Genomic DNA, 11,828 nt, shown 5'->3' on the forward strand with positions numbered 1-11,828 from the left:
GCTCCGACAAAAAGCAACATTTTCAACATTCCCATATGTAATTTGTGTTAAATTCAGTAAGGGTCACCAAACCCCAGTTGTGATTGCATGTCTATAGTCTTGCTGTTAATCTTTGGTTGGCTTGTCTCACTTTGGGACATGTGTATGTTAGCTCAACACACGTGCAAGTCAAGCGTCTTATACTTGTAACCTGTTGAAGCAGCAGAGCACAACAGCCAGGTCAGGAAGCTGTTTTGCTTTTTCGCATGGCTGCTGTGAAGGCTCAGAGTTTGAAACATTTTCCTGGGAGCCCACATTCTTGCAGCAACAAAAAAGCTCATTATCGAATGCTGTTGTATGGCGTTTCTGGAATGTTGACCAAACAGAAAAGAGAAAAAAAAAATATGTGATACAACCTGAATTGAAAAGTGTACCCTGAAACTAAAGCAAACTGAGCTGTGGATTTTGTGAAATATTGCACCTCTATTCCCTCTCCATTGTATTGTGAAATTTTGAGGTTAGATATCCACTTCAAGTCAACCTGCAATGGCAAAATTTAGCTTCAAATAGTAAACATATTGTAAGTACTCTGGTCAAGTAAGTCAAAATCCTTTTCATCAGAGCTGTTAAATGCCTATGTACTTTTCTAAACCTAACATAAAGAGGTGTCTACTTTTCTCTTCAGGATATCTCCAAGGTTCAGAGAATTGTTTCCTCCAGTAAATCACCCATGAACATCAGGGAAATAAGAAGAGAGAGTGTTGGAGTTAAAGAGTGCCAGATGGAAAAGGTGAGCTTTTGGAGTAATTAATGGTAATGGTCTATTTGACCACAGGCCTTGTATTCATGAGCTCCATCTTTTCATGAAATTCAAGCACCTTCATCAGAAATCAGATCAACCAATTTACTTCAAGTGCCTTCATTAGGGTTAGCAAATCGGCCAAATTGGCTAACTTACAAGATCTTTAGCAAGTTTCACCTTGGTGATGAAATTCTTTCAAACTGTTAAAGATTAATTACGGTAGATTTTTTTTTTCTTTTTTTTTTGCATATGGTTGAAAAGTAATACAACCTTCTAGGTGTTGTATTTTTTCATTAAATAGACTTATTTTTTGTGCATTATTTAGAGATGGCATTGTGGACGTACTTTGACTTTGAATGTATTTATTCAGGACCATAAACAAGGACATTAATCTCATCAGAAAAGAGATGCACTGCACTAGATTTAGTTACTGGCTGATTTCCATCTGTAGTCCTTAAGATAGACAAAAAAATATATATATATAACATATAAACACAATATAAATACACAATACATGAAAGGATGTAAAAAACAAAAGCTCTAACCTCATAATCATAGTTGACATTATCAGAACTGTAAATGTAGTCCTGAAGTGAGCCATGCACTCAATCTTTTTCTAATGAGCAGTTTATTTTGCCTTGGGGAAAAGGATGTTCATCGTTTTACAGTTTGTCATGAGAAAAATCCATTTTTTATATGCTTATTATTTGATTATGGGTCCTGCTGCACCAGCTTTTGTTGTCTTCCTCTTGAACAGTGCCTGTCACTGTGGAGAAAATAAGACCGTCGCATGTTTAAATGACATGTTTTAAGTCTACTCCCACACAGCCTCTCTTAATTAAACAAAGAAAAAAAGTCACAATCATTGTTTTATTTGGAATAACCCTGTTTGGGAATAATTGGGTTTGCACTCTGGTCAGTATGTTCCCTGATAATCCAGAGAAATCTTTTTATAACCAGCATCAAAAAGTTATAAGCGCTCTTCTTTTGTCAATAGTCCTTGCATTTGTTCTTTAAACTTGACAGGAGTCCCCTTCTGTATATTCATTGGGCACAATTAAAAGGGCAGGCACCTACCTGTGTAACATCTTACAGCTGAAAATGACTGTCAGAGTTACAATCAAGCTGTGATGTAACAAAATTGGCATGGGCAAGACCGTGTGAAGGTCCAGATCTTCAAAAGAATACTAGAAAATGTGCTTTATTGAAATCAAAATAAATCTAGAACAGTTAATAGATCTGCTTACCCTGCCAGATTAGGTAATTAGAGTGAAAAGGTTTCCCACAGTGGAGAAGGGGAAACCTCACAGACCTATGGCCATTGATGCATTATTTGACCAGTCAGGCTTTTGTGTTAGATTGGCCTGGGAGAAGCCATTGCTCAGTAAAAGACACATGAGAGACCACTGGGAATTTGACAATAGCCAGCTGAACACCTCTCAGACTGTGAGGCAAAATTCTCGTTTCTGATGAAACAAAGATTGAACTATTTGTCCACAATTCCCTACACTGTGTGTAGAGGAAAGAAAGCTGCAGATATAATACTATCCCTACAGTCAAACACAAGTGCTGTAAAGTTGTTTCTATTTTCCTTTTATAACTGAGCTTGGAAAATAATAATAATGCAATAAAATATAGCCCTGTTAAACAAGAAAGATGAATTTAGATTCCTTTAGATTATGTCCTTCACTTCTTATTTGTTTTGTTTTAATTTTAATAAAGAGAATATACATTTGTCCATTTGTATTTTGTAATTAGCAACAACCTTTTTTTTTTAAACTGAAGACATTGACTGCTGTAAAATCAATTATTTGTAGATTTAATTTTAGATTTCCAACAGATTGACTACTTGCTTAAATTAAAGTTCTATCTGGTGAAAGAAAAATCAATCAGTGTTTATGATTGCTAAAACATTTTGCTCACTGACATGGCTGAGCTCACGTCATTAGTTTTTAATCTAAACAGAAAGATGATACAATCACTATCTGCAATGTACTTGTGTGCTCTTGCTTTTCTCTAATAGACCGCAGGTGAATGCTTCCAGAATCAGACGGATGGATCAGCCCCAGAAAGCAAAAGCCTACCAGACATTCAGGTATGCTGTGCAATACTTCATCTGTCATTACTTTCATAGAAAACTTGGCTAATTATTAATTACAGAGACTATTTTATGCTTTGGGTTAATTTACTGCATCATTGAGTAGCCTAGTCAGTGCATTTTTTTATAATTGCTATTTAAAGAGGAGAGATGGTAATTTGTGGCTATTATATTGCATATCCTCCATATTTAGGCTGTTGGCTATTTACATCATAACCTTTATAGGACATGACGATGATATTATCATAAAAATTGTAAAGAGAAGGACCCAAATGTAGAGACAAGACATCAGACAAGTTGTTCCAAAATTAAACTGCTTAGACAAGAAAAACAAATCAAAAACTCAAAGTCCTGGGAGAACTTGAACAAGAAAACATGAACCAGGAAACATGCTGGATGTAACAGTTGGATTTGATGAGATGAGAGATGTTGAAGCTGGAGAGTTGATTACTGACAAGGAGCAGGTGGTTGATTAGAAACCAGGTGTAGCTGTGAGGGAAGACAAGTACCTGAAGTGAGATGAGATGAAATGGGAGAAATGGCTGACAGAACACAAAAGGAATGTGGGAGTAGAAGTTAAATACCAAAATAAAGCAAAACACAAAAATATAATTCCAAAGATCAAAAATTCCAATTAAACTCAATTTGAAAGACTTCTTTAAGAAAGACAACCTAAACGTAGCTAGCAGGATGACTACATAACTGATGACAACCGCTAATCAAAAGATACTGAAATAAAAGAAGAAACACCACCTACATCATATTGCTAAGAAAAGGCAACCAATCCAGTCAAATCCAACACTCAGTGTGTCAGTGACATCTATGCAGTGTGATTTTCAATGGTCTGCCAAATTCTATGCATAGTTGTCTCTGTCAATCTAGTATTGAACTGAGTCACACCTGTTTGGCAGATGGCAAAACAATGCATCTCATTTTAAATGCAGTGCAATACGTTGTAACTGAGCAACTGTCTCCCATTCCAAGTGGCAGAAGTCCATATTTAGAACACACATGCCTAGAATTCAAGAACATTTTGACACAGTTCCAATGGACACATTTGACTTTGTTGGTTTGATTTATAGTAGAAAACATGTTTTTTTTTTGTTGTTGTTTTTTTTTTTGTCTTCATGTCATGGGAGCCTGGGTAGTCGATGTGGAGAAAGAGATGTTATTTTATGTGATGCAGAAGCATAAACGAGTCAGTCTACATGAAGTGATTCTGTTTTGTTTATCTTTTTTAGTATAAGTCAAAAACAACATCCAAAGAAATATCTATTCATTAAAAGTCTAATTTTGCCAAATATAAATGCCTACATCTTTTTGCAAAAGTGATGCGTAACATCTTCCCCTGCTTTCCAAACCTTTCCATTGTTTCCTTTATTGCATGGGAAATTTTTCAAATTGGCTTACCACAGCAAGCCTACAATCAACTCCTTCCCCACATCCCTCATTCACAGCCCTTTTGCCATTCAGGGTGTAGTAAACAATGTGATTAGTCGTAATTTGCATTCCGGTCCCTGCGGATCAATCTGCATCAAGGCGCTCTTCGTTTCAGTCAGTCTACCTTCATTATGTGTCCTCATGTTCAATTTATGAGACTGAAAACTTGAGAGGCTCCTAGCTTGATGTGAAGATGTTCTTTGAAGGGTGGACAAAGAAAAATGTCATAGTGTGACTCGGGACTAGATAAAATTGAGTGAATTTTAGTCTTAAGATCCACATAAACTACTTGCCATTCTTACTAATAAAAATTCTGATAATTTTTTTCAGTTTGAGAAGAGTTTTATTCTGCATGAATTGCCTGTAAGGATACATGTGTTATTGGCTTGAACAATAAAATGCCTTCAGTCTTTTGCAGTAAAATGTATTACCCATTTAATGGGTTGGAATTTGAGAGTCTTAACATTTTCCTAGCATTTGTCAGCAGTTCCTTATCTCAGAAACATTATGTCACTTTCCCAAAATAATGGCCTAAGTCTAAAAACATAATCACCACCTCATTTTTGCAAGATGATTTAAGGGGGGAAAAAAACTAACAAAAAAATAAAAACACTTTTGGCATCACCTTATTTTGTGATGATAACTTTGGAAGTAACTTTGCGCTTTTTGCTTCCAAATTGATTTAAATCTTTGGTAACTAAAATGCATTTTGTTGTGATTTTACAGATTTTAGACTTTAGAAGACTATAAAGAAGAAGGGCCTGCTTGTGAAGCGAAAAGAGAAAACAAAGTTTCATTTTCTTTATTCATCAATACCAGTCTGTAAATTGAAGCATGTATCTGAGTTAAGACCCCTTCACTCTGCCTCCAGCTATACTCATATTATCTCTATCTAAGATTCGGTATAATTAACTGCATCCAGAAGAACTCCAAGTTATTTCTGTCCAGATTTAGTTACTCAGAAGTAACTAAATCACAAGTCAGGACGTGCAAAGGACCTTTGTAATAAATGGAGGATTACTTTCCAGCAAGGGAACAACCCTAAACATACAGGCAGAGCAGAAGTGACAAAACTGCAAGTTTGTAGTTGTGCAAAGGTGATAGAGAAACACCCAAAATACTTGTAGCTGCAATTGCAGCAAAAGTTAGCTCTATAAAAAATGTTTACTTATGGGGCAAAAAATAAATGCACAATTCACATTCCAGATTTTTTTTTTACTTTCACATCACAGTTATGTGCTGCTTTGTGTTGCATAAATGTAATGAAGCTGTAATCATCAAAGGGTTATGAATACTTTTGTACAAGCCACACTCGATGTGGATTTGCAGTGTATTTATTTTATGAATAAATGAAAAAAGCTACTTATACGCCGGTGTGGTTGGGGGAGTTTTACTGCTGATAAATGAGACATATAGAGAAAAAGGAAATACCAAAGCACACAGGGCTGTTTGTTGTCAGGAATCCTCATAACTAAGTGAAATGCCCAATTTTCCAATACAATTATGTGATAATTAAATGTACTTTTTTTTTCTTTGTTTTTCTGTTTAGCTTGTATCATTTGGTAGGATCTATACTACTCATTTTTGTTTGCCATTTTTCTGGCACTTTGTTTCAAGATGAACATTTAATCTATAGTCTACTGCCAAGCAGAGCTGTGTGTAACTCTGTTTCTTAGCAGTCAGCAAGCCTCAAGGCATTCTCTGAAGTGACACTGGTGAGCACTAAACAGATGCTTGGAGGATTTTCTTTTTCAGAGTCTATGTGTCATCTCTGTCACTGCCAAAGATGACTTAAATTATTAAAATGGAAGAGAAGGCTGCTCTTGATCCTGAACTCGAATCACAAAAATATAAAGATTCAGTTTTAATGCGTTGTGAACGATGGACACAAATTGGAGAAACACATGTTTTCAAAGTGACTTATTTTATTTGTAATGTTTAGATGTTACATCCGTTAATAAGAACTTTGAGTTCTGTTCACTAATGCACAGCATGAGTAGTGACCTCTTTTTTCAGTCAACCAGATTAAGTCCATGCATAACTGCATCTTTAGATTAAAACCCTGCAACAGAATTAACACTATTTTGTGCAAGTTTTATGATTTTTCATAGCACACCAGGAAAACAACTATAACATGAAGACCTAACACAATTGCACATCATCAGCTTGGAAGTTTGCCTCCATCCTGCACTAAGAGGGTGTGATGGTTAAATTGGGTGCACAGCATTCACACACACAAGCAGCAAACAATAAAATAAAAAAATAAAAAAACGGAGCAGCCAGAGTTTCCACATCAATAATTTATGGGTGAAACACTTCTCACCATCCACATTAAAGTACACAGCATTGCACAAACTGTTATTTATCTAAGGAAGCCATTCACCAAAAGGAGACGATACCACTGGCCTTGATGTGGAGCTGCGAGAGAGATCAGTCCCTATATGCTGCCTATCAATGCAAGCTCTAAAATGCATACTTCAAAAAAACAATTAATATCAGAGAGCCTGAATTAATATTTAAAAACTGCTTTACATTTCAGAAATATTTAAATTTCCATTGTACTGCTGAACATGGCAAAATTAGGGAAGCAAAGAGAAATAAATCTAACAGCCCATGCTATAATTTACATTAGGTAAAGCAGTGTAAGGTTCAGTAAATTGTTTTGGAATGCAAGACTTATAAATGACATAGATTCAGTGCACACAGAGTGATATATTTCAAGTATTGCTTTAGTGCTGATGGTTTTGGCTTATAGCTAAAGAAAATTCTAAACTGTGTTTCTCAGAAAATTTTAACATGAGACCAATATTAAAATATATGTATATATATATTTTTTTACACAGAAATTCCGACTTACTGAAATGTATATAAATGTACTGCACAATACAGACATTCAATACTTGGACAGGGTTGGATTTGCATGAATTACTGTAGTGCATCAGCCTCTGGGACTCCTGAAGTGTCGAAGAAGTCCAGGTTGCTTTAATAGCTCACTTACATTTTCAGGTTTGGTGCCTTTCATCTTCCTCTTCGCAATACCACGTAGATTATTTTTGGGGTTCAGGTCAGTTTGCTGGGGAATTTAGTACAGTGAACATGTGGCTATCAAAGCACATATGAAGGTATGAAGTATTTTCTGTCTTAATGCTCCCCAAATCATCATTTCCTATAGAAACTTTATACTTAATACCAAGCAGATTGGGTCCTGTGCCTCTCGAATCTTCCTCTGGATCTCTTCATTTACAAATTAATTAACACTTGAAATATACAAAACTTTGAGTAATGTGACTGTATAATTCACTAAGTACATTCAGTTCAGTCTTTACGATACTAGAAAAATAAAATGTCTTTGCTACTCTAATTTTCAAGATACAATTATAGGAAACCTGCTAAAATGCCCTGTTAGCTCATGTGTCCTCATAGATTTGAGGCACTGATCAATAGCGTTTTGATTCCATCAAATGAAAATGTAATGTCTAAGCAGAAGCTACTCAAACAGAATTACAGATTCGTATATATACATAAGAAAGGTTGATAGGGAATCAGACTAATTAAAGCATCTATTGCGTTCATTATTAATTTCTTCCTATTTTTTTAAATAAATGCAATTGTGTAATTCACATCCTACAGACCTTCAGGAACAGCTTTACTGCAGCATTTTCTTCTCTGTCTCTTTCTCCCTCTCATACTCGCTCACCGTCTATCAAGAAGAGAGTGCTTTCTGTTGGTTTGCTTCCATGCAGTAAGCCAACAAAACAACTCCTAACAAGCACAATAAAATAGTTAAATAATTTTATTTACCTGGTGTTTAGTTAAGAGTAACTAAATGGAAAACCAGACATTACAAAACATCATCAAGTTTTTAAAGGGATCCACAACTGGTTGAACCCGTTGTAATTTCAGTATTAACTAAAAAAAAATGCTGTTTGTGGTACGCCAAAACTCATAATTACTCCACAAATGTGTATCTTTTGTTATATTTTTCACCCATAGAGGTCGCCATTTTTTCACCGATGGGTTGATGATGCATAACGTTCCATTCTGTACTGGAATCTACAGAGTAAACATAGGAAGGCTAACTCTATCTTAGTAGTTTATCATATCATGTTTGCCTGGTGTCAATTTAGACAATTCCACAATGTGTCACCATTTTTAATATATTTATATATAATATATGGTGCCAATGGTGCATTTTTAATTGCACCATTGGCTGCAATTAAAAAAAAAAAAAGAAAAGAAAGGAAAAAGTGAGGCGAATCCGGATAATTTCCTCACATGAAAGAAAGAAGAGTGCAGTGCGAGAGACGGAGCGGAAAACAACTACCGAAGGACTTAATCTGTGCCCTCTAGATTTATTGTACCAGCAAAACTGACAAAGACTCTTTGAGATGCTAACAGGAGCTATACCGTATATGGTACTGACACCACCGATCCGACTGGACCAAAGTAACCCTAAACAACTGCTGCCGAACTGACACAGAGCTACAGAATTACTTACCAGATCACACAGTCCGACCAGAGGTGCACGGTCATTCATTGTTTCATTTACGAAACTGAAGGCAGCAGCTGCAGCAAGTTCCTACGACCAACTCTGTCCTCTTCCTCCATTTGGTCCCCCTCATCATCATCACCTCCTGTGATTTCTACATTCCGGTCAATTTCAAAGAGCTTCGATTCAAATCGAAAAGGCTTAATAATGTTATTCATCACTGATTTGGCTGGAGGGAGGCAGTTGGACCACTACAAATCATTTACCCAGAATGCATCGCAGTGTGAATAACATGGCGACGTTCCTGTGACAATATTTTCTTAAAATTTATAACAACTAAATAACCTTCAGTATTATTACTGTATTGTTTTTACATCTAAATAAATATTTCTCAAATAAAGTCTATTGTTACAACTAACCATGGAACCTTTTAAGAAAATATCAAACAAATTCACCTTTAGATTTTCTCTTCTAATTTACCTAATTAGATACAGGTATGTGTTTGAAAGGTGCATGCTAACTTTTCTTATGTATTCTTCAAGTCAGGGTTTGAGGATGAATGGAAATCGAGCTGGTTCTGTTGTTTTTACTAGATGAAGTTGGCAAAAGATTTGTAGCCTCCAGTTTGGCAGCTGGTTTAGAGACTGTTCTCAGATTGTGAGCATTCCAGGCTTGCAATCAGGTCCAAAATATGAGTGTTATGTCTTCCTCCTGAAAATTTGTGAACAAATTTTAGGACAGCTTTTAGGAATCCATAACTACTTATTTGCTGTACAAAAGATCAGACCCATCTATGTCTGTGGCAATTATTCATCCTTACTTGTGAAATGATGAGTGTCTGTTTTGTTTTTGTTTTATGTCATCTAGGTTTTGTTTAACTTTATATAGATATAATTACCTAATACCCCACTACCTGAAGCTCTTTAAAAGAGATAAGATTGATTTCTTACCTTTAAGTTCCATCTTTAAAAAAATCATATCAAAAAAATGTTGATGGAGAGTCAAATATTTTATCAAAATAATGTTTTTTTTCTTTTCATCAGTTTGTTTTATAAGATGAACTAAAAGTTTACTGAAATGGCAAAAAACACAGATTTGTGCCCCTTTTCGCAAGAAAATTGTGGACAAATTATTTTTTTCATTTATGTAATTAAAGAGACAATCAGAGAAATCCAGTTTTGTAACAAGATTTGCCTTTTTGTAACATAATTTTGGTTTTCCTACTCTGTACATTGTTAAGGTTTGTTCTTTTCAGATGTTGAGGGTCTGATTTTGCTGCAGTTTGCTCCAGAATGTTTTGTAGTTGAATTCTGGCAGCAAAAAATACAAAAAAAAAAAACGACAATGTAATGTTCATGTCCTGTAAACATCAGGGTTGGATGTTTGTAATTGGTATGACTAGGTCATAACAAGAGCATTTCAGGACGATTCTAAGAATTCTGTTTACAGAAGAACATGCCTTTATTTTACAGGTCTGCTTTAACTTCTCTTCCACCTCACATTTTTGTAGCATGGAATTTCTAAATGATTTATCTCTGCAGCCTGATATGTTTTTTCCCCCTCATTCACAGTGTTCCAAGTCTTATTTAGAGGAGTCTGACTCTAGCTCTTTATCCTGTAATCAACACTATATTCACCTCTGTTCTGGAGAAGTGAATCATTTTTGTCTTTTCTAATGTAAACCGTTTTTTTCTTAACTCAACAGCAAAAGGACCAGGTGCAGAGTGAACAACTTGACACAAAGCTGTCACACGACAATAAGGATGCAGACGGCGAAAGCAGCAAAAAGACAAAGCTCCACGAATACAACTGAGCAGACGGCATGTCATCGCAGAGCAGCCTGCATCGCCTGGAGGATCTTTCTAAGAGCACACACTTGCGCACTGTTACAAGGAAAAACGTGCGCCCACACATTTTGACTTACACGCTTACTTTTTAAAATGCACACACACACACACACACACACACACACAAACATGACCAAACACACAAACAGCAAGACATATGCATATGAGCATTGTTAGAGAAAGCTGAGACACTGGAACTGTCAACAAATTTCAAACTGTCATCTGACAACCGTCATAGTAAAATGGCATGCGTTTAGATATTCTTTTCAAAGGTAGCAGTGGCACTGGTAACTTGTTTCATGATTGTTCATTTGTTGTTTAATTCTCTGAGTTTTATTATAAGTGAGGACACTGCTTTCTAAATGTGTGATCTTTCTAGAAATACCCTTTGCACTGGTGAGGTCTGACACTGTTTCCTGTGATAAGTATATCAATTGACGAAAAAAGTACGCCTATTATTATTACTACTACTACTACCCAACTTAGAATATTGTTTGTCACTCATTGTAGCAAGGTTAATTTACTCCACATTTTGAAATATAATGGCTCAAGTTGGCTGGCCAACTGTTCAACGTTTAATATTCAGCACTCTTTCTGCCTTTAACACTCCTGAGGCAAAGAGCCAAAGACTCACAATGGGTCGTCTCCCTGAGAATGTGCCATGCACTGAGTAGTAACTCCTAGCTACATGTATCTGTGTTATCTGACCTTCCTGTGTCCTTTAAATAAACTGTAATTTTCAGTAAATGTGTGAAGAATAAACGGTGATTTGTGGGAAAGAAACGAGTGAGCCTGTTTGTGATCCAAGAAATGAATCCTGGCTCAGGTTTTGCACACTCTGCATACTAACAGCATGTCATACTTTCTTGCATGCAGCTAAAGCGCTTGTATAGAAGGTGTCACCGCTTCTCCCAAAAGATAATGGTCTAACTGTGCAGCCTTCAGAGATATTTTCAAACAGAAATACAGAGTAATGATCCTAACAAAGTCAAGGAAATATTTTTTTTTTCAAAACATTTTAGAATGAATTGTTCCAGGAGTCTTCAAATCCAGGCCTTGAGCTCAAGCATCCTATAACTTTTAGATGTGTCTAATTCAGAGTCAGGTCTCAAGCTTCTAATTAGGCATAGATAGGCATTAATACTCTAAGAACACAAGATGAAAGAAGTTCAT

At 35.8% G+C, this 11,828-nt stretch overlaps 1 protein-coding gene across 1 annotated transcript in view; it reads left to right on the forward strand.

The window, feature by feature from the left end:
• The window catches only part of luzp2 (leucine zipper protein 2), a 150,047-nt gene extending 138,613 nt beyond the window's left edge, over nt 1–11,434 (forward strand). The window contains exons 10-12 of the mRNA XM_007540351.2: nt 665–769; nt 2,805–2,876; nt 10,514–11,434. Of these exons, the coding sequence (XP_007540413.1) occupies nt 665–769; nt 2,805–2,876; nt 10,514–10,621 (285 nt within the window). The 3' untranslated portion in view covers nt 10,622–11,434. The remainder of the gene's footprint in view (nt 1–664; nt 770–2,804; nt 2,877–10,513) is intronic.
• The last annotated feature ends 394 nt before the right edge of the window (nt 11,435–11,828 follow it).

This window comes from Poecilia formosa, unplaced genomic scaffold (assembly GCF_000485575.1).
Source record: "Poecilia formosa unplaced genomic scaffold, Poecilia_formosa-5.1.2 Scaffold534, whole genome shotgun sequence".
NCBI classification, from domain to species: domain Eukaryota; kingdom Metazoa; phylum Chordata; class Actinopteri; order Cyprinodontiformes; family Poeciliidae; genus Poecilia; species Poecilia formosa.